Here is a 24448-nt window from a genome sequence, read left to right as displayed (position 1 = left end):
GGGTGAAGGAACCTCAAAACTATGGGTAACAGAAGGTTGTGGGTTAGAAAAAGTTAAACCAGGAGCAGAAGTGGAACAGCTAGAGGAAAATTTTGTACGCAGAGAAAAGGATGGCAGGGAAAGATTTAACACAATGGTGGAGTTACAGAAACAGACCCCGTGGTGGAATTACTTCGTACTCAAGGAGACCCAGAGAGCAAGTACAGCGATGGCAACAGAAAGAGGAACAGGCACTGGAGGCCAAAGAGGAAACCACTCCCCCAATATGCTACCAATGACCACACCAATGAACAGTTTTGAGGTTTAGTAATCTTATCTCGACAGCAGCAAGACTCCTTGCTTAGACCAAAGAAGTGACCCAAGAGATGGGGAATGCAGTCAAAAACTAGTACCAATGTGTGTTCTACAAAAATGGAGCGAAGAATTAGAAGCACTCCTCTAATGCTCAACTTTTTCTGGTTTGAAGTACATGTTATCCCGTCTACCATTCAACCATTATTTGCAGAGTTAGAGAAATCAATGACTACCCACTACAAATCGTATTTTACCCCTACCAAGCTACAAGCGGGCGCTGATAAAGAACCACACTGGCACTAGTTAGCTTACCAGTACAGTCATATTTACTAATCATATTTGTTCCTTAAGAATCACCTTACCTCCCACAAACTGAGCAGATTAAGTCTAGACACCATTTGTTTTCCTAGTTCTGGACATAACTGACATTCAAATGAAGAGTAGCAAATGGGTGCTATATTTTATTTACATTTGTAGGAAATAAATTTTGTTTAAAATTAAAACAGATGCATTGAGTAAACAGAGTTAGAGAATGAAGGTTCTGAACTGTTAGTGAACAGTGGGTTCAATTCCTTCCACCTCCACCTACCTAGGTGACTGAGCAATGGACACTTGTTCAGTGGGCTTACAAGGGAACACTGGAGTGATCCAGAAAGTGCTCCCATGTCATGAGGGAAGATGTGATCAGCTACATCAAATGCCACACAATACTCAGATCTTAGTGTAATACTCATGATTTAGACTTGTAAATGTGATTACTAACTTTGTAAATCTACAAACTATTCTGTATACTGAGAAAATCTCAACACTGCTGAGTGGCTTTTAGTTTTGCATTTTATTAAAAGTACAGCACATAAATGGGCAAAACAAGCACTTGCTGGCACATTAGTAATGCTGTCAACAGCTGGATACAACATTACTATTCATACTGATCTTTACTGTGTTGGAAGACTACCTTACATCTGTAAATTATAGCGAATGTTGATAGTTTTGCTTAAAGTAAAAAATACATCCTCCACAACACCAAACATGCTACTCTACTGCCGGCTGCAACACGTTATATCATAAAAGAAGTGAAGTATTAACTACTGCTGCAATATCTTGGTACAAAATTATGCATTATAAGTATACACACAAATACAAAGTGAAGCTGTTGACCAATGCCTGTGTCAGTTATACTGCAGTTTCCTTTCTTTGCAGAACTTTCTATGCTATAAAACAAGAAATACTAGGTTTAAGTATCTTCATACCTTCATAGCCTTGTGAAGCCTCTCCGCAAAGAAAGCAGACTTATTTCCAGCACATTTCACTAGGAAAGAAAAAGATGGGATTACAATTACCATGAGTGTCATAAGAGGATTGCTGTGAAACATTCAAGTTAAATATTTTGTAGTCTCAGTCATAACTGTTTTCAGTTTAATTCCTTTCAAAATTGAATGAGACTACAGCACTAAACATCTTCAAATTGTGGGATGCCAGTTATTCTGGATCCGATTAGGACTCTAAACGTAATGCTTTACAGCAATAAAGTGGAAGGCAACAATTATAAAAATTGAAGACGGCAACACATTTACAAGTGACAAACACTAATTGGGCAAGCCCGTCGATGGAAATGCATCATTTCAGGGTGTGACCCAAAATGACCTCTTCTGATACTGTAAATGTAGTCTGAATAAGACTGCAAGACACAAGGATTTTCAGGTTGCTCAAAGAATACTGAAGTGAGTAATACAGCAGAGGCAGAAGTAAACTACTTTTGCTGGCCAAGCTAGCATCTCTGCAGACCTAAGCTGCAGTGATACGAAAACAGCTTACGATGGAGCTTTCTTTCCACAAAATGACTGTGTACTCCAGTAGAGACCGAAATGCAGTATTAAAAGGTTCAATGGAAACAATACTGTAGCATGTAAACTAATACCCTCAACTGTAAAAGTTACTACATTCAAAGCCAAGGGGATGGGTAGTGAGTGAGAAAGCAGAATGCTACCTATAGTGTGGGTGTGCACAGTTACCAAGGGACTGTGGTGGGACATTTAAGTTATTTAGTATAGTAAGCAGACTCCGTGCTGATGCAACCTGATAACAGGAATTTTTTTTTTGGTGGGAGTATTCTCGCCTCTGCATTATTCTCAAGCTCCTTATCTAGTGTCTCATCAATTGCTGGTCTTCCAATTAATCTTCACTTCACTGATAGAGCTGGGGTCAACAAGGATCTTAAAAGCGCATGGGGGGGGGCAGATGTGGAAAAGGTATATGTGGCATCAGCAGCATAGCCAAGTCCCCTCCCTATTCCACCCACCTTACTTTGGGCCATGCCTCCCATGAGCGAGTTCCCCAGCCTACACCAAGGATCCCTGCAGGGCACTTCAATAAAACTGTCCTAGAAGGGAAGGCAATGTCCCTTCCTGCCACTCGGTTGCTCACGCTGTTAATGGAATCCATGTCAGCTGGGCTTTAACCTTTATTCCAATTCTCCAATGTGGCATAGGTTTACAGCTTGGGCACTTCAAAGACTAATATGAAATGCAACATACAAGTAGAGGACTGAATCTCTGATATGGCGACTCCTGGCTCTTTCAAATTTGTTCCGAGATGGAAGTACTTCAGAAACAGCCAGTGCTACAAAAAGGCAATGCAATCATTTTGAACAATGTTCAGTCAGCTTTGCACAGGGCTTTATACTTCATTGGATTGAATGCAAATAGCAACCTCCCACTCTCCAGCTTTCATGTATATTCTCTACCACGTACCTGTACACAGTTTTCTGCACAGACTAGACAAGTTCAAGTAGGTACCTCCTGTAGCATCATATACTTGGACCACAGCTCCTCATGCCACTAGCATGGGAGATTCACACAGAAGTATTTCAAGCTCTTGACCTAAGAGGCTTCATTCTCAAACAGGTCAACATTAAGCTCCAAGTAAAAGTAGACATCTATACTTGGACTCCCGATCTGCTCCCTCCTCTTTGTTCACGAAATGAAAGACATCTGTACTCAACTCTCAAAACAATCATTCCATGCCCTGTAAGACTTATCCTCCTGCATCTAGGATTACAGGGCATGCGATACAGTCTTTAGTCCCGAATCCCAACTGTTCAAGAAAAACTTCACAAGATACTTTGCCAGTCCCATCTGAAGATCTGTAAATAGAGATTTCTTAAAACAGGAGTAATAAATTCTGGCACGACTTCTGACATGAGTAAGTCAGTGAGACTGGGGAGCGGGCAGAGATGGGAGGAGAAAGTCTGATGGAAGAAATAACTGTACTAAGACATCATGTAGATGGAGCATTACTGCATGGTAAAACTAGCAAGCAACTTCGAAGTAAAACTTCGGCAACCATCTCTAGATGTGTTTTATTGCTTCTAGCTTTTCTGACTGAAGCAAATGGACTTTAGGGGAGCAGTCACTCAAAAGCAGCAGCTATGGTTCCTTCTAGAATAAGGGCAAGTAGTAACTCTGTTCTAAACTTTCAGTACAAAACCTATGTGGGCACAGTGGGTAACCGAAACCTCAGTGGGTAACCGAAACCTCAGTGGGTAACCGAAAAGTACAGTTTTGTACCTACCATAAATGTAGATGTTCGAAGATCCACATTGCTGCAGTCCTGACACTTGGGGTAGTCCGCTGTCCCAGTCGGCCCGAATACCAAAGTATAAGGCTGACGTCGGTCAAGGCGCATTAGTCTGACGTCAGTACGTCAGGGTACAAATGCGCATGACCGACGTCATTTCCTCAGTCTTTTCTTGCCCCAGATGTCAGAAGACCCTAAAAAGATAAGGCCAAACCAAAAAACAACAACACACCAAACACCCCTGTACCAAATATATGTACAATATATACAAAGGCAGAAAAGTACAATCCCACCCACACAACCACCCCTAAACACAGAGGGGAAGGAGGGAGGGTAAATTGGACTGCAGCAATGTGGATCTTCGAACATCTACATTTATGGTAGGTACAAAAAACTGTACTATGTTCTTCATCTCGCATTGCTGCAGTCCTGACACTTGGGTAGAATCCCAAAGCAGAGGAAAGGGAGGATGGCAAATCACAAAGAAGCAGGAGCTGACATGCCCTGTAAAATAGCAGTGGCAAAACCAGCCCTAGATTTAGAGTAGAGAGGAAGGTGGTAATGCTTAGAGAAAGTATGCACTGAACTCCAAGTAGCTGCCTCCAAAATATCCTTAGTTGCCACCCCCCATAGAAATGCTGTTGAAGTGGCAGTAGCCCTAGTGGAATGAGGCCTAATCCCAGCTGGAATCTCCTTGCCATGATGGGAGTAACAGAAAGTAATGCAAAACCCAATCCACTTAGAAATAGTTTGTTTTGACACCGGCTTACCCTGAGAACTCAAAGCAAATGAAACAAACAACTGCTGAGACTGCCTAAAATCCTTAGTCCTGCTTAAATAATAACGTAATTGCCTGTGTACATCTAAAGTGTGCAAAATCTTTTCCCCTTATTTTGGGGATTTGCATAAAAGGTAGGCAAATGAATAGTTTGGTTTAAAGCCACACTAGAAACCACTTTAGGCATAAAGGAAGGATTAGTACGTAAAGATACCCTATCCTTATGAAAAATCAGGAAAGGCTCAACCGCCATAAGGGCCTGCAATTCAGACACCCTTCTTGCAGAGGTAATGGCTAACAAAAAGCAGTCTTCCATGACAAATATTTCAATTCAGCAGTAGCTGCAGGCTCAAAAGGTTGTAGAGTGAGTTTCTCCAACACAAAATTGAGGTCCCAAGCAGGAGTAGGAGCTCTACGTGGGGGTCTTATATTCTTTGCCCCTCTAAGAAATTGCTTGAACAAAGGATGAGAAAACAATGGTGGGTCACAATCATAGTGAGCTGAAATTGCTGCAGCATGAATCTTAATGGAAGAGAAAGACAAACCTTTTTCCAATAACTCAGTAAGATATTGAAGAGCCACACTCAAATTTGGCTCAGAAACATCCAAATCCTTTGCTGCACTCCAAAATAGAAATCTCTTCCATTTTTCTGCGTACACTTTCCTTGTACTAGGTCTTCTGGCTTCCATAATCACATTCAAAACTTGTTGAGGAAGCGGAGACCTGCTATGGTTCAAAACAGAATATGCCAGGCTGTTAGATGGAGAGAGTGAAGCTTGACATTGAGTAGATGCCCGTCCTTCTGAGACAATAGGTGTGGAATCAAGGGTAAGGGCCATGGAGGCTTCCTTACCAGACTCCTCAGCAATGGGTACCAGTGCTGCCGAGGCCAATCTGGAGCTATTAAAATCATCCTTGGCTTGTCTTGTCTGACCTTTAGGAGTACCTTTGGGAGGAGAGGCAGAGGTGGAAAGGCATACACATGAAGATTTTTCCAACTGAAAGAAAGAGCATCCACTTTCCAGGCTGTGTGATGAAACCTTTTTGTGCAAAATTTTGGCAGCTGGTGGTTTAGTGGAGAAGCGAACAGATCTATGTCTGGAGTTCCCCATGACACTGTCAATTTCTGAAATACATGAAGATCCAGTTTCCACTCGTGGGGATCCATGATTTGCCTGCTTAACACATCTGCTAAGGAGTTCTGTGCTCCTGGCAGAAACCTTGCTTGAAGATTCAGTTGCAAGCTTAACGCAGTCTCCCCCAAAATCATTGCTTGCCTGCATAGAGGATAAGAATGTGTTCCCCCTTGTTTGTTGATGTACCACATGACAGTTGTGTTGTCTGTTAGAATCAACACCTGCCCTGGAAGAAGTAAATCCTTGAAAGCCAGTAATGCAAACTGGACTGCTAACATCTCCTTCATGTTGATATGTAGATGCTGCAGTCTGGCAGGCCACTTGTCTTGTATCCACTTTCCATTCAGATGAGCTCCCCAAGCTGTGTCTGAGGCATCTGTCGTTAGAATCTGACTCGCCTCTGGCCGGGTCACAGAGAGTCCCTTGTTTAGGTGACATTCCTGAGCCAACCACAAAAATTCCTTTTGAATGCAAGGTATTATTTGAATGACAGTGTCCAAATCCTGGCAGTGCTGTGTCCATACATTTTTGAGATACCATTGCAGCTTCCTCATATGCAGTTTGGCATTGGGAAGCACCAGAATACAAGATGCCATGAACCCTAAGGCTTGAAGGACTGTCCTTGCAGTCAGCCCGGACTGATGAGATAGTTGATGGAAGTAAAGAGAAAGATTCTTTTGTTTGTCCGGGGTTAAAAAGGCCATCTGGGTTGCTGTATTCAGTCTCACACCCAGAAAGCACATGTCTTGAGAGGGTACTAGACTGGACTTTATTTCGTTCACAGAATACCCTAGGCATCTTAGCACTGCTATCACATATTCCAAATGCTGAAGAAGCACGTCCCTTCCTTGAGCCAGAATCAGACAATCGTCCAAATAAGGATAGATTTGTAATCCTTTTAGCCTGAAGAAAGCTATCACTGGAGCCAGAACCTTTGTGAATACTCTGGGCACAGTAGATAAGCCAAAGGGCAATGCAGAGAACTGATAATGAGAATTCCCAGCTCGAAAACGCAGATACTTCCTGCAAATTAGCCTGATAGGAACATGAAGGTAAGCTTCCTTGAGATCCAAAGTTACCATCCAGTGATCTTTGCCCAGCAGAGGTAAAAGCTGTTGTAACGTCAACATTTTGAACTTGGGAATGTCCAGATAAGTGTTGAGGATAGATAAATCCAAAATTGGTCTCCACGTGTTCCCCTTTTTTGGTACTAGGAACAGGCGTGAATAAAATCCTAGGCCCCTTTCTGGCACAGGAACCGGCTGAATGGCCCCTATTTGGAGTAAGAGAAATTTGCTTGTGAGCCTCTTTCTTTGTTGACGAGGAATGTCTGGCATGCCTTTGAAAGGAGGCAAGGTATGGAAATAAAACCTGTAACCGTGGTGAATGATATCCAATACCCATCTGTCTTGGGTAATTAAACTCCAGTTTTCCTTGAAAAGTGCCAACCTTCCTCCCAAAGGTGCTGCCAGACGAGAAGATTCTGGCAGCTGAAAAGGCAGGTCATTGGGTCTGTTTACGAAAGGACTGACCCCTGCCCTCACCAGAAGACTGAGCAGGTGAACTCCCTGTTCTAGGCCTAAAAGAACCATGAGCTCTGCCCCTACCACGTCTAGACCTACCCCTAGACTGGGAATCATAAGCAGGATATGTCCACCCCTTGGTAGGCCAATTTCTACTAAACTTGAGGCTGAACCTGCAAAAATCTTTAACAGTCTGCATAGACTTAGCCTTGTCTTCCATTTTCTTTAGAACTGCTTCCACAGGCGAACCAAACAACACATCAGATTGTAAAGGAGCATCTAAAATCCTTGTCTTCACATGCTCAGCTAAATTCTGATCCCTCAGCCAGGCGTGCCTGCGAAGAACCGAACCAGTGGCAGCCACCCTCGAAGAGGCCTGCACAGCATCAAAACCACATTGCAAAGAATGCTTACCCACCTGTTCAGAAACATGAACTAAATCCTGCAACTCTTTACACTCAATACCTTCCGCCAAAGCATCTACCTTAGACTTTAATTGTGAAAGGAGATAATTTTGGTATTTCAACATGTGAAACTGGCAATTCAAAGCTCTCATGGCCAAAGTGGAAGTATACACTTTCTTTCCCCATCTATCCAAAGCCCTTGCCTCTTTATCTGGAGGAACAGGATTTTTAACAACAGAAGCCTTAACACCTTTAGGCCCCTGTGAAACAGTTTCTGGGTCTGCCCTAGGACTCTTAAAAAGATACTTATGAGCTTCAGGCACCCTATAATATCTATCCGGTTTAACTGGAGCAGGAGGCAAAGAATCAGGGTTCAGAGAAGCCTCTGCAAAAACATCCTCCACCACATCTAGAACAGGAGGTATAGCTAAAGGCCTATGCTGGGGTAGAAACAAAAATTCCCTAAGCCTTTTCCTGGAATCAGAGAAATCCTGACCTTCCCATTTAAAATGCTCCCTCATGGAATGAAGAGTCTCTGAAAATGAAAAATCCTCAGGAGGAGAAGCAGAAGGAGTAGAATCATCTACATCAGAATCAGAGTAAGGGGAATACTCCTGCAAGTCTTCAGCCGAAGACTCAGAAGCATCCGAATCCTGCTCAAAACTCCCAAGCTCAGGTTCCACCCTAGGCCTCTTATCAGAAGGGGGCATAGAACCTCTAATCATAGTAATCAAATCTTCTGCCATCTTAAGCATATGCTTCTTAGGTACAGACCCTGAAGAACTAGGGGTAACACCTGAAACAAAACCTGGCCTGCCCCTGGGAGAAGCCTTGGAAACAGCAGGGGAGGGCCTAACCACCTTAGGAAGGGAGGGAAGAACAGCTACCTGAGAAGCCCCTTCCGCCTGGCCTACCTCCTGAGAGGTCACATCTTGCAGTAATAAAGTCTCTCCCTGGGATTCCAAAGAAATTTCTGGCTGAACCTCTGGCTCCACAGAGCCCTGTAAAGAACCGACGTCCGGTACGGACGGTTCTTCCAGCCTAGGCTTTGCTGTTTTGTCCTTGCGCTTTTTAGACGAAGCGGCCGGAGCATCCGGCGGCATTTTATAATTACACCGCTTCCCAAAAACTAACCTGGCACAATCTAATCTTCTCTTTATAGTGCGTTTGTTAAATCTAGCACAAGAGCGACAGCCAACAACGTCGTGCTCAGGCCCTAAGCAAGGTATACACAAGGTATGGTAATCCCCATGAGGTATCTGTTTCCCACAAGAAATACAGTTATTCACTTTTTCTGACATCCGGTAAAATACTGAGGCAAGAAAAAAACAAAATATTCCCCAACGGGGTACTTAGCCAACTTGGATTCGGTCTGAAACTCCGACTACGGAAAATCTCAGAACGCCAACCTGCACTTGCAAAACTGCTTCTGCATCGGACCATGCGGCAAAAAAGACTAAGGAAATGACGTCGGTCATGCGCATTTGTACCCTGACATACTGACGTCAGACTAATGCGCCTTGACCGACGTCAGCCTTATACTTTGGTATTCGGGCCGACTGGGACAGCGGACTACCCCAAGTGTCAGGACTGCAGCAATGTGAGATGAAGAACATCCTCAGTACCAAGTGAAAAAAACAAGTTTATATACACATTTGTATACAGGATGCACTAAATCAGGAGGCTTACTAGTAATTACAAGAAAAAGGCAGAGTCTAGAAGAAAACTCAGTTCAAAATTTGTAGTGAAAAAAGTTTTGTACATTCCAACTGAAAAAATTCCACTAGGTTAAAATCAGACAAGTTGTAATAAAGGTAAGGTTCCTTGGGCTAGTGTTTGTTCATGAAGAAAATGCATTTCAAGTATAGAATAAGCTAGGGACCTAAACCTTGTCTGCAACAGACAAGAGGTCTAGGAGAGACAGGCAAGTATCCCAGGACTTTTCCTTCTCTGTAACAGGCTTCCCCATCTGCAAAGCAGAATTCTTTAAGCCAATTCAAGTGAAATATGAAACAGTGGATGTGGAACTTGAAATTTACCCATGATCTAGCATCCAGGTCTCTGCCAGACAGAGCTATCCTGTAAAATGCTTGCCCAAGCCTACATATACCTCAAAATAACCTAAGGGTATCAAAGCTTGTCAGACATCCTGGGGTGATTAGATCCTGTTTAACTTCAGTTCAGAGATGATTCCTAGGCTAGACACTAAAGTCCCAACATCCACTACCTTTAAAGTAACCCTTAGAAAAATATGCAGTTACTGCAGCTTTTCTGAATCTCACAAATTCTGCAGCCAATGAATAAGCCATATGATAACTGCAGAAGTGTAAATCAATAATGGGTCAGAGCAATGAGGTTATAAAACGTGGAACAACTTCCTTGATGCACCTCTTTAGTACAAAAGATTTTTTCTAGTTTCCCACTATATCCCATTTAAAATAAACGGAGCTAGAACCCATCATGGCAAGGAATGGGTGAGCAAGGCTGAGAAAAGAGGATGTTTGTCACACATTCACACATCACATACATATAAACTACTTGGGGTGAGGGTGGTGGCAGCTCTGTGGTGCAGAGTTAAAGCCCAGGAGCGACAAGTGACATGGGCACTCGAGAGAGAAAACCATGGACTAATGTGGTAGTTGGTTGACCACCTGCTTGCTAGTCACCTACTGGAGATACAAGTTGGACAGCAAAGTGCATTTATGCCAACATGTGCTCGTCTCTGCCAAAACCACATCAATGTGGAAGTACTCAAAGTTTGATGGAATGTGCATGCTCATAGCAGGTCTTTGCATTTGCAAACATGCACATCAGAAGCTAGGGAGGGGCTAGCATCAGAGAAAAAGTTGCAACTGCCCAGATGATAGGTTACAAATAGGCAAGGTAGAGGCTAGAGTCTCAGCTGGGGCTGGAAAATGGCAATCTCGTTTCCTTTTCATCCCAAAGATATGCTACTAAGTAGAGCACCAAGAACACACAGGCACAGGAAGGACATGCACACAATCTACATAATCAACGCTGCAACCCACAGGGCTACACATGACTAAAGGTATGCCTTAGAATTAAATGGACTACAGTATGCACCTTTGACTTTGGTAAATATACAGATCAGAATTTTTGAGCAAAGGCAGAGGTTTGAGCAAAGCCAAAAATAAAAGAGTTTCTAAATGTTACTCCAATTCACAAAAAGTTATGCTCTGAAATTACATGTTGATGCAAAACCTATCTGAAATTCTAGTTTATGGCATTGACACTAGTACTCAGTGATATGAAGGACAGGGCACAATAAGAGGCAATGATGCAGGATAGCTGAAGAGTATGCGCAGGATATTACTCCACCTTCAAGGGATTAAATAGAAGGCACCTTAGGATGGGAATAAAAAAAAAAGTCTGGGTACTTTCAGGTTGCAATGACTGCATCTTCAATGGCATGAGCCAGCATTCCTACGTCAACCCCCCACATACTATTTTAGCTACTTGGGTGAAGACACTGGGAAGCCTCTTCAGTCCATAGAAGACTTCAAACTTCTTCCTCAGCCACAGTCATCTGGGGCAGCTATAGAGGTGCTCCATGACAAACAAGGACAGGGACAGCCAAGACCTCTCCTTTGATTCCCCTTATCAGTTAGGATTCAGACAGATTCTCATCAAGCCACACAGAAGTTGGAGCCCCACAGGCAACAGGATTGAAACATGGCATGTCACAGTAAAATGAGACCTGTGCAGGATCATGGTCAGACATCAAATGGTATGCTCCAGAGGTACGACAGCTCAAACCCTACCAGCATCGATCCAGGACAATTGGTCCATTAAGCATGAAAAGGAGAAATGGCCTTCAACTCTTTCCTGTAAGATGGGCCCTCATAAAAGGCAAGAAAAGCTGCCCGAGCTGGAGTTCCAACATAAAACCACTGCTGACAGACCCAGTTTCTACCCTAGTCTAGCAACTTAATGCCCAGTCTGCATCCACCACACTGCTGAACATCACTTTTGCCTTCTTCCACAGTCAACTCCAAGTGGTGCAAAAGGGGATTTCCTCACCCTTCATGAGAGAGGGGCTTATTACAAATACAGGCAACAAAGTTGCCCGAGGCTGCGCACATCCCCTAACCTTTACCTTTGCTTCACATCATGAACGGAATTGTCCAGGACCCCAACTGACCGAGCTGCTCTCCATGATTTCCACTTTTGACTGGAAAGAAGTTAAAATCCTTTCACTCCTCAAATACTGCCAGTCCAAACTAAACCAGTGCCACCTTATGCTCCTTGGCTAAGAAATCCAAGCACCACCACATATCCTTGCTGGTGATGCAGCTAAACAGATACCTGGAAGACTTGTGCTTATCTGATGATGAATGCAGGACACTCACATTTTCACCCTGTTAGCTAACCAAGTGAAATGCTGGACTGAGCATGCTCCAATTACTGGCAAGTGAAGTCATGAAATTAAACTAAAAGATACACTAACCACAGCATGCAAGCATAGACGATACAGGGTCCTTAAGTGATTACCCAGTTCAGAACTCTTCTTGAAGCAAGAGTTGCATATCTTAAGGACACTACCAAAAAAAATCAACCAGTGGTCAATACCCATGATTAGTAAAGATATAAAAAGTACAGTTTTGTACCTACCATAAATGTAGATGTCAGATAGGAATGCATCTGCAGTCCTAACAAATGGGTTGTCCTGTCGTCAGGCAGCCCTTCGGTCGGCCGGATTCCAAAGTCTGGGTCTGGCCTCGGCTGGTGTCGCACTTCACCCGACGTCATAGCTGCAGTTATTCGGGTATAAAGGCATCAGCCAACGCCATTTTCCTCAGTGTTTCTTGCCCCAGATGCCAGGTGCCCTCTTGGAAGGCTAAATTTGGATAAATGCCAATGATTCCAAATAATAGAGAGTAAACACAAATAATAAGCATGTATGTACATATATACAAACAAATACACCATAATAGATCCCCCCCAGCTAGCTATAAGGTGGGTAAATACCCTAGGAGTACCACAGAGGGGAAGGTGGGTAATCCTGACTGCAGATGCATTCCTATCGGACATCTACATTTATGGTAGGTACAAAACTGTACTATGTCCTTCAAGGATGCATCTGCAGTCCTAACAAATGGGTAGAATACCATAGCCAAACTAGGGAGGAGGTAACAGGAGAGTTTATGGTGTAGATAGAATCCCTTGCAGAACAGCAGAGGCAAAACCTGCTCGGGATCTAGAGTATAAAGGTAAGTTATAATGCTTGGCAAATGTATGCACGGAGGTCCAAGTAGCAGCCTCTATAATGTCCTTGGTAGCCACTCCTCTTAAGAAGGCTGTGGTAGTGGCTGTGGCCCTTGTAGAGTGAGGCCTGATGTTTTCTGGAGTTTTCTTTCCATGGTGAGAGTAACAAAATCTAATGCAATTTCCTATCCACTTTGAGATTGTCTGTTTTGAAATTGCTTTTCCTTCCCTTCCTGTTGCATATGCTACCAGTAGCTGGTCAGTTTTTCTGTTGCTCTTGGTTCTGTCCAGGTAGTAGCGTAACTGTCTGTGTACATCCAAGGTATGTAGCAGTCTTTCTCCCCTGTTCTGTGGGTTGGGAAAGAATGTAGGTAGGTGGATAGCCTGGTTTAAAGACACTCTGGATACCACCTTAGGCATAAATGAAGGATTTGTTCTCATGGACACTATCTTGATGGAAGATCAGGAAGGGTTGTACTGCCATTAATGCCTGTAGTTCAGAAACCCTTCTTGCTGAAGTGATTGCTAGCAGGAAAGCAGTTTTCCATGATAAGTATTGCATCTCTGCTGTTGCTGCTGGTTCGAAAGGAGGAAGTGTCAATTTTTCTAGCACAAAGTTAAAGTCCCAAGTTGGCAATGGTGGTTTCCTAGGAGGTTTTACATTTTTGATTCCCCTCAGAAACTGAGCAGAGGGTGTGAGAAGACTGGAGGATCCAAGCTGTATTCTGCTGAAATAGCTGATGCATGTATTTTTATGGAAGAATAGGACAGGCCTGAGTGTAAAAGTTCTGTCAAGTATTCCAGGATGCTGGCTATGTTTACCAGTGACACATCTTCTCCCCTTGCAGTACTCCAAATGTTATATAGTTTCCATTTTGCTGCATAATTCTTTCTTGTTGAGGGTCTGCGAGCCTCACGTATGTCGTCTTTAACCCTTTGTGATAACTGTGGGTTAATTGATCTTATGCAATGTTCCAGGCAGTCAGTTGCAGGGTTTTCAGGTTTGGATGCAGGTTGCTGTAGTTGTTCTGTGTTAACAGTAATGGAACCAGGGGTAGTGTCCATATTTTTTCCCCCGAGACATGCTCCTTAGTAATGGGTACCAATGTTGCCTTGGCCAGTCTGGAGCTATCAGAATGACCCTTGGACGGTCCTCTTTGATCTTCAATAGCACCTTGTGCATCAAAGGAAGAGGTGGGAATGCATATGCTGTCAGGTTCCTCCAACTGAAAGATAGGGAGTCCACTTTCCAAGCAAGTGGGTGGTACGTCCTTGTGCAGAATTTCTTTAGTTGGTGATTGTGCGGGGATAAGTCTATTTCTGGGAGTCCCCATTTTCTTGTAATGGTTTTGAAGATGTCCGGATGCAGCATCCATTCGTGGGCATCCGTGGTAGTCCTGCTTAGTATGTCTGCTAGAACGTTTTCTTTTCCTGGTACAAAAATTGCCTGTAACTGAATGTTGTAGCTCAGAGCCACATTCCATAAGTCCAGTGCCATCCGGCATAGAGGGTATGAATGGGTGCCTCCCTGTTTGTTGATGTACCACATCACTGTGGTGGTGTCTGTCCTTATCAACTGGCCTTCTTGGAGGAATGGTCTGAATGTCTGGATTGCCAATTTTACTGCCAGCATTTCCTTTAGATTTATGTGCAGGTGTAACTGGTCTTGAGTCCATAAGCCTTGTATGCGCTTGTCCAGCATGTGGGCCCCCCATCCAAGGTCTGAGGCATCCGTCATGATGGTTTGGCTTGGTCGAGTGCTTTTGAAGGGCAATCCTGTGTTTGACTGGCAGGCCTGAGCCCACCATAGGAAGTCTCGCTTTAAGCATGGGATTATTGGAATTTTGGTTTCTAGGCTGTGCTTGTGTTGAGACCATAAATTCTTTAGGTACCACTGTAGTTCTCATGTGCAGTCTGGCATGAGGTACCAGGATTATGCAGGATGCCATGAAGCCCAGGGCTTGTAGTACTTTTCTTGCTGTAAGATGGCTCTGCTTTGTCAATGCCAAGAAGTAGAGTGGTAGTTGCTGTTTTTCTACAGTTAGGAATGCCATTTGCTTTGTTGTGTCCAGTTCTGCACCCAAAAAGGTTATTCTTTGGGATGGTATCAGTCTTGACTATGTTGACTGTATATCCCAGGGCTTGTAGCAGGTAAATGACTCTTTGTAAGTCTTCTGTTAACTTGTTGGTGCTGTCCGCTTGTATCAGGCAGTCGTCCAGGTATGGGTAAATTTGTATTCCCTGAAGTCTGCAATGGGCAATTACTGATGCCAGGCATTTCGTGAATACTCTGGGCGCAGTAGATAAGCCAAAGGGCAATGCTGAGAATTGATAATGCTCTGATCCTGCAAAAAATCTGAGGCATCTTCTGCAAATTGGTCGAATGGGGACGTGCAGGTATGCCTCCTTGAGATCTAGAGTTACCAGCCAAGACTCCTTGCCTAGCATGGGAAGAAGCTGCTGTAGTCAGCATTTTGAATTTTGGAACAATGAGGAATGTGTTTAAAGCGGACAGGTCGAGAATAGGCCTCCATTTGCTCTCTTTTCTTGGTACCAGGAAGAGTCAGGAGTAAAATCCCTTTCCTTGTTCCATAGATGGTACCTTTTCCACGGCTCTCATCCTTAATAACGGAGATATTTGTTGTAGAGCTTCTGCCTTTTGAGTTGGTGGTAGGTTTGGCATTCCTCTCTTTGCTGGTAGAGTATGGAAATGAAACCTGTAACCTTGGTCTATGGTTTGTAAAATCCACTTGTCCCTTGTGATGTAATGCCAGTTTTTTGAAAATAAGGCTAGCTTCCCGCCTAAGGGTGCTTCTAGCTGTTCGCTGGTAGGCGGTGCTAGAGCCAAGTCACTGTGATTGTCCTGTTGCAGTGGTGGTGGCTGTGTCTGCCTCGTTGGTTGTTACCCTGCCACTGGCGGCCCCGGTAGGCACCTCTGGACTGATTTCTGCCTCTATCTCCTATTCCTGCCTCTCTGTGCCTTAGAGGAGTCTGGAAAGGACCAATTCTTGGAGGGCCAGTTCCGGCTAAACCTTGGAGGTTGGACCTGTAGGAAATCTTTCACTGTTTGAACAGATTTTGCCTTCTCCTCCATCTTCTTCAGTACCTGTTGTGCAGGAGAACCAAATAAGTTGGCCTTGTCCATGGGCGCATCTAATAACTTTGATTTGACGTGGTCAGGTAAGGCCTGCTCTTTCAACCAGGCATGCCTTCTGATAACTGTGCCTGTCATGGCTGATCTAAAGGAAGCCTCCAGTGCATCATAGCCGCATTTTAAAGAATGGTTACTAACTTGTTGAATGTTATGTACCATCTCCTGAACATACTTCTTATCAAAAAGTTCATCAGAGGACAGTTTTTTAGTTAACTGGTCTAGCATAAATTCTTGATATTGTATCATGTGAAACTGACAGTTCAAAGCCCTGGCTGACAAAGTAGCTGAAGTGTAAACTTTTTTACCCCATCTCTCTAAGGACCTGGATTCCCTTTCAGAGGAGAGGGGGTTTTTAGCAGAGGTAGAAGCTACAGCCTTAGGTCCCTGGGAGATAGTCTCAGGATCTGCAAAAGGAGCCTTGTATAAATGGTGATGTGTGTCTGGGACCCTGTAGTACCTGTCGGGCTTAGCAGGGGCTGGAGGTAAAGAATCAGGAGCAGAGCAAGCATCATTAAATGCATCATCTGCAACAGAGAGAACTGGAGGTATAGCTAAAGGCCTGTGTTGTGGTAAATGCAAAAAAGTTCTAAGCCTTTTTCTGGAGTCTGAAAAATCTTGGCCCTGCCACTGAAATTGTTCCCTCATGGCATGCAAGGTTTCCCCAAAGGAAAATTCCACAGGAGGAGAGGCAGAAGGAATGGACTCTTCAGCATCAGAGTCTTCGTAAGGGGAATAAGAAGCCTCTGGAGGGTCTGCATTGTCTGAATCAGAGGAATCATCAGTGGACACTGGCTCAGGTGGCTCTGCTCTAGGCCTCTTCTGAGGAGGTGGATGAGAGGCCCTGTCTGGATGAGGCTGGGATCCCCGGATTAAAGTAATAAGATCCTCTGCCAAAGAGAGCATTTGAGAACTGGAACTGGACCTGGGAGTAGGGGCCTTAACAGTTGCAGTCTTGGTAGCTTTAGCTGCTTTAGCTCTGGCAAAGGCCTTAATGGACATGGCTGCAGGAGGCCTAGCAGCTCCACGTGCAGGAGTTGAAACATCCAAGGGAATAGTGTCCGATAATTCCTGAGAAACCTCAACAGCAGGTTGGATTTCTGAAGGCGATTCTACCAGGCTAGAAGAGGCCTCGGTGGAAGGCATGGATTCGGCTGAAGCAAGGACTGCTTGCTCGGCTTCGGCCGAAACAGAGACACTCGCGGTTTGCTTAACCGCGGTATCAGACGAAACCGCGGACCGTGAGTGTCGGTCCTTTTCTTTGAGTTTTTTGGCTGTTTGTGTAGTCGGAGGATCAGACGGCATAATATACGCAAAATCAGAGCCGAAAAACTGCTCAGCAAACTCCGACCGACGTCTAAGCGTCCGTCGGTTAAAAGAAGCACAGGCTAGACAAGCTACTACGTCGTGGTCTGGGCCTAAGCAAGGTAAGCAGTAAGAGTGGAAATCTTTATGAGGTATTTCCCACAAGTTAAACAGTTATTCACTTTCTGACATCGGCTGAGGCAAGAAAGAGTCCCCAACGGGGTACTTAGCTTTTTAGAAGTCTTCGAAGTAGTATTCGGTAGAAGTAATCTCTGGATCTGACCGACCGGCACTTGAACAGCTTCTGCTTCGGGCGCCACGCGGCAAGAAAGACTGAGGAAAATGGCGTCTGCTGATGCCTTTATACCCGAATAACTGCAGCTATGATGTCGGGTGAAGTGCGACACCAGCCGAGGCCAGACCCAGACTTTGGAATCCAGCCGACGGAAGGGCTGCCTGACTACAGGGCAGCCCATTTGTTAGGACTGCAGATGCATCCTTGAAGGACATTTAATCGGTAGCATCTCCGTTCTCCTACACTGGGGTCTACCAGTGGAAGAGATCATGCACTTTTCTGCTAGCTTTTGGAGAGGCACTACAGACAGGATGCAGTATCTGGCTGTTCTGGCCAAGTAAACTTGCCAAGGGAAGCACCAAATGTACATTTCTTTTTAAATGCGTTCACAGATGAGAATGTTACAAGGGCATTAAGTCAGACATTTCTGAAGCCTTTTGTCAGTGCTGAATTTTGCACTACACAAAAGCTAAGCTGCAATACTGGTTAAGTTTGTTCCACTCCTTCACCAACATGCAAATATACCTGCAATCAGAAAAAAGGGGAAATTCATACCAACATCTTGTACTTTTTACGGCTTTATTCCACTGTGCCTTCCTGCAGAATCATTAGGAATTCGAAAGCACTTTACTACAAGATAACACTGCATTTAATGGGAGTTTGCCAGTGCAATAAACAATATTTAGTCCTTCATGCAAGGTAAAAAGGGCAATATTTGAGGAAACTGCACACTTCACTCAAAAATATTGTCCAAAATACAAGAATTTGGCAGTATTTCCATTAAAGTACAAACATCTCCACATGGAATATGGAATACTGCACATATCTGGAATATGAAGTAGCACAATTCCACACACAGGAAAGTACTGTGCTCACCATAAACAGTAAACATTTTAAGTCTACTGAAGGACTACTTGCCATCACTAGCTTTTTTCACCACACTTCATTAAACCACTAAAAGCTATGGTTAAGGTGTGCCATCCTTGTCTTTGTTCAAGGTTTGGTACACGTCCACTACAGATGAACGGACCCTACTGAATGAGCAACTCTCCCTTAGTTTAATTAACCAATTACATGTTATCCCTTACATAGACTACAGATTAAACTAGTAAAAAGGTGGTAAAGCAACTAAAATGCAAACCTGATATTACATGTCTAGTCTGAAAACCTAAGTCCTCTCTGTAAAAGGGCTTCACTAAGTAGGGAAACCAAGTTAAAGCATACACCTTTTTCAGTAGCTTTCATAATGCCAAAAAGATATCCACTAAAAATATTTGGGGTTGAACAGCCAAATACATTTATTACGAACCCCACAGACCAGACCCCACAAAGCCAAAACACAAAATGGACCATCTGTCCATTATGCATGAACTGCTTCACATGTTCAGATAACCTTATGTAATTCACTGATGTGCCCAGTGCTATTTAAATTTCCACTTGGGCAAGAGTCTGACTGGGAAAAATCCCACGTTCAGAATTTCCAAAAACATACATGGGCATGAACATAAACATGCAACAGGGGGCAGAAATTCACACGTTTGCTACAGCCAAGTAGAACACAGAATATGCAGTTAGTGAAGTGGTGGTATGATTGTTCAGGTGCAGAGCAGGAATATATTTAGTCTGGCTTTAAAAGGATTTAATTTTTTTCTAGTGGTCGTAGTTCAAATCAGTACGTCGTTCCGCAAGTTAGTGACATTATTTTAATACAAATTGGGAGACTATTTCCTGAGCACAGTTCCCTTCTAGGTGAGCAGTGTTGGAGAAAGGAACACCCCCCCACCCCACATATATTACACATACACTGACTACAAGTTAGTAAGAATGGAAATGCATAAGGTTGTGATCGGGAGAAGACAGGGTGAAGTTGTGGTTTTTCTAGCAGATTGACAGATGAACTAGCTCAAAGTGCACAATGGCTTGAAGAATAAGAGGCATAAATGTTATGTTTTCATCTAGAGCAATAGCAAACAATTTAATCAGATGCCATTTCTATTCAACTTTTTTACTTAATGCTAAAGGTTTGGTTTTGGCACCATTTTGGTATGAATAGCATTAATGTTTTCTTTGCATTTAGGATTAGGCTGAAGCCATGCAACCATGACTGAAGAAATGGCTCTCGCGTGACCCGCTCAAGATGTTAGAAGCCGAGAAGATAATGACCCGCTCAAGATGCGGCATGTTAGAAGCAGAGAAGATAATGGTAGTCAGTCATATGCATACCTGATTCCAGCGTGGAGATATTTATAAAGATGTTGAGTGATGGTCCTAGGACTGATCCTGGAGTAGCACCAGAGATGTGGTTAAAGGTTGCACGGACACCATAACAAGGCCAAGTGATGGTCCTAGAAAGTATGGTTAGTAATTTTTGACAAGTCTTTTAAGTCTCAACATATCAAGAGAAGATTAATTGTACTGGTAAAAGTTTATGGCGATAGTGAACCTAAGGGCAGTTTTTGCGCTATGGTTGGGACAGAAAATGCAGAGTTTAAGACTACTGTTGCTAAGGTAGCCAAGAAGCAGAGAATTGCTACATGAACCTTAGGAGAGCTATAGGTCTGTAGTGGAGAGAATTTAGGGGAATTTCCACCTTTGTGCAGGGCAATTGTATTTTTTCCCCACAGTAAGGGGACATAAACAAGGAGGCAATAAGGACATCAGTTGTCATTTTAATATATTCAGCCAATAAGCAGTGGCTGAGGTGGTGGGCTTCAGATTTAGAAGATAAACACCTGGACAGGTTCAAGCTTGAAATTGTCAAAAAGGTACATAGTGTACTCAAATAACCCTACTTCTCCCTTCACCCTAACAATCTGTACTGAAAGCAAAGTGGTTAATAAACAGGATAGCAATAGTATCAGTGTGGTTGATGTTTGGCAGAGATGCGATAGTTTGGCCGGGATGGAGTTTGTGGCCCAGAACAGTTTAGGATTGTGTTTACATACGCTGAAGGAAGGATGGAATAAAAGGCTGGTTTAGTTTTTTTAGCATGACTTCTGAGCATCTGTAAGCTGGTTTGTGTATTTGCTCAGTAAAATGGTGCTCCACATTCTTACCTCCCAATCATGAAGAGTGTACCACAAGGGTCTAACCTTGGTCCACTCCACTATTTTTCACCAACACCCTCTAATTCCACACAACAGGCCACCCTAACACAATATGCAAATGACTACTCATTTGCACATCTGACAATATGTTACACCTCCAAAAAAAGTACTCTGGAAGCTTCAACAGCCACTGAAATGTGCCTTCATAAGTAATCTCTCGACAATACAACCACAAGTCCCTTCTCATAGGAAACTTCGGGGCGCACAACGATATTACATTTGACCTGCATTTACAGAACTGCAAAACTAGGGATACTTTAGAGTCAACACTTGCCACTACTTCTCCCCCTGCTCTTCATGGTGCACCCATCCTAACTTCCAGGCTTCACAAAAATTAAAAATGTGAACAAAGCTACATCAAAGTGCAGCACATAACCATTTCAGAATCCACCACTGTATAGCACGAAGCCTAAACTGGTTAGGACTGCATTAACCAATATGCATTTTTTAATGGGTGGTAGGAATTTCTGTACATCTGCCTGTCCAGCACAAACATTCTACACACGTGTGTTCCCAGCAAGTCATTGTGATCCAGTGACCAGTCTACAAACAGAGCAAATCTGCTAGGCATTGTCTACTTGTACAAGGTTGCCAAGTCCTAGAACTCCTTACCTGTATCCACTGGAAATCTGGCTGTGTTCTTGCTCTAATCCACGATGAACTAAATCCCCAAATGTGAACAGATATATTCAATCCTTGTACTTCCTTACCTCTCCCTTCACTTCCTTACTGCCAAGTCTCTCCTTACTATCTCACTAAATATATCACAAGTCTGCTTTCCCCTCACTTCATTTTGCAATTCCCATTTGTATTGGACTAACTTTGCCTCTAATTTCACTAAAATCTAAATTTCTCTAACTTGTATCAATTTTTAAGTTGTCTACAATTTTCAAAAATAAACACATTTGCAGCCTGTTAAACTGTTCTTAAATTGGTTTTGTAATAATTTGGAGCTTCTTCCCAAGCCTCTGCTGAAACCTGGCTTCTACCAAAGCAGACTTTCCCACTAATCAAATGTCAATAGTGTTGTACTACAGTGAGACTCTTTACAGGCTTCATCTCTTTGTAAACACAAGTTGTTTGGTTAACCAGGGTGCAAGGTTGGACTATTTTGTACAAATGGAAAGACTACTGTTGAGAGAGTTGTACTGAAGTGACTATTCACCTAGTGGCATGGTCTTAAGTTTGGTCCAACTGAAGAGGGGGAGGTGAGAGAAAGGTATACTTTGGTATGACTGCATACTTTATTGTATAGAATTCTGTTTATATTACTACGGTGTCTTAAAGTTGTTATACCAATAATTTAGATCAGGGAGGCAACCTGAAGCGAGTATATGGTTTGGATGAGAGAGGATACAGTCTAGTGTAGAATGCCCATTACCATTTTTATTGACTTTAGCAGGGGAGGGGGAAACTTGAGAGAGTATATTGGGCAGTCAATCAATTCAGAATCAATGTTTAGAACACAGAATAAAATTGTTTCATGGGGATTGCTGCAATTCGCCCAAAGAAAATACTCTATATTGCTACTTGGAGATATACAAGATTACTATACACATTTTAAGCTTGGACAGATATCAGTACTTCAGAATTTCCAGACTTTGGAGAAATTAAAGGTTGACATAGACCAACATTAGACATTATACATAGAGACAGACAGATATAGATATACATGTATAGAAGAGGGCCCCACTCCTTCCCCTTTTATTTCTTCCATCAAGCATAAGGATACTGTAAACCAGGGGACAGGATTTCATCTTTCATATCTCGAGCCAAGTTTATTACTATTAGAAAGTCGGGGGAAGCAAGAGCAATAGCTGCACGGTCAGTCAATATATGATCAATATAAATGCATTATCTGCAAGAACAGAGAGGAACTGGATAACTTGTAAGCAGAACAAATTTTATGGTTCATCAGGTCTGGATTAGGATGGATAGATTCAGTAGACAGGAAATGACTCAAGTACAGCCAAGTTTTGGGAGAATGGGGCTGTAATTCAGGTAAACATGTTTGTAGTGAGTTGTAGTAACGTGATAAGAGGAAGATGGTTTTGCTGTGGATTATGTGCACTTGGAGAAAAAGAAACTGAGTGATGGGTTTAAAGTGGCATAGTAGTGAAAGGAAGACAAATTAAGGTAATGCAAACATGTTCATTTTGTGAAGGGCAACAGGACAAGAGAGAAGTACAGTAAGCTGCAGACAGAAGTACGCTTGATCAGTGCACTACACTGGTAAACAAAGAATGTACTCTACCAATTTCTATTTTGAAAGATGCATAATCACAACAGCAAGGTATGGTGCATAATAATGCTTACAATTTCATATCAATGTAGTTTTTCCATGTCTTTTGGGTTTGTAGTACCACATGTATGGACCCCAATCCTAGCTCTGGGTAAGATTAGATTTAAAGTATGGTTTCAGTCGATGTTAATAGTGCTATTCTCAGCACCTGCAATGTGCCCAGAATTGCCTCTTCCTGTTACATGTATTAGTAACATACCTAGTTTCATAGGTGGTTACTAGGCTAATGGCCCTAGGGCCTTTACAAGCCTAGCCATATAACAAAACAAGTACCCTTACTGTCCACAGCTAGATGGTAGAGCAATTCTGTGATTAGCACCAACTGCCTCTGTCCATGAGGGATACAGGTGCTACCCTGGGGATACAAGACCAAATCTTTTATTACTCCTATTACTATTGGAACAGTCCAAGCATCTTTCCTCCACATTGCTCATTTCTGCCTGCAAATCCTGATACTTTACGACTGTCTCTATGCACATTAGATGCTGTAATCACTAGGGTGTGGCAATTTCAGTGGTAATGCTACTTCATCTTTTTGTCAGACAACTATATCTGGATCTAGTTTTGAACGGTTGGTAATGGATGATCCCACATGATGCAGTCACTCTCTACAATGCTTCCTGGTTCGGGTTTCCAATGCTACTCAGCAACATCTATATTACAGTGTCTGCACAGTCCCCACTGCAACAAATAATATTATATATAGTGAACCTGTGTGTACACAGTCCACCATCCTGGGTTGCCATTAACCTTTCATCTTTTGGTTTCTATTCACCTCTCCTTAACCATTCCTGCATCAAATTTTGGCAACATGAGGTTGTTTCAGATGTCTGTATTTGCCACTCTTTATGAGATGGGGAAAATATGGAAAAAAAAAATCACATCTGATCTACCTACCCACACATTCTGTTGCAGTCTTGTCTAGCAGTAGTTTGACTTCCATTCCTGCTAGACACCAAAATGTTTTTGCTAAACTAAATCATCCAAGGCTTCTCTTCAGATCCATAGTGAAAGTTATAAAACAGGAGATCAGTTGAGATCTGCACATGTACTCCATTTCAAGGAGGGGCCAATAACTCCTTCAGAGTGAGGAATACGCAATCTTTGTATACACACATTTTTATACATTTTAAGCATGATGTAATCTCTTTTCATGTCCAGTCACTCCAATTTTTGGAGCTAACTGATCACCACAAAACTAACAGGAACAAGTTGATATATAGCCTGGACTACTCGCAGATGTCAAGGTAGTTTTCAATATTAGGCTTAGTTCTCTGAAGTATTCCTTACAGATTTGAACCTTCATCTATTTCCCCAATTTATAGACTCCTTTATACCACAGTCCTATCC

The 24448-nt window shown here is 43.0% G+C and overlaps 1 protein-coding gene across 1 annotated transcript in view; it reads right to left on the bottom strand.

The window, feature by feature from the left end:
- Positions 1-24448, bottom strand: part of LOC122793104 (annexin A1-like) — a 301760-nt gene that overhangs the window by 60731 nt on the left and 216581 nt on the right. The window contains exon 11 of the mRNA XM_044060836.1: positions 1545-1603. Within this exon, the coding sequence (XP_043916771.1) occupies positions 1545-1603 (59 nt within the window). The remainder of the gene's footprint in view (positions 1-1544; positions 1604-24448) is intronic.

This window comes from Protopterus annectens, chromosome 2.part0 (assembly GCF_019279795.1).
Source record: "Protopterus annectens isolate FY-2018-M chromosome 2.part0, PAN1.0, whole genome shotgun sequence".
In the NCBI taxonomy this organism is placed as follows: Eukaryota; Metazoa; Chordata; order Ceratodontiformes; family Protopteridae; genus Protopterus; species Protopterus annectens.
The sequence above is the reverse complement of the archived record's forward strand: the minus strand, read 5'-3'. Positions and strand labels throughout refer to the sequence as shown.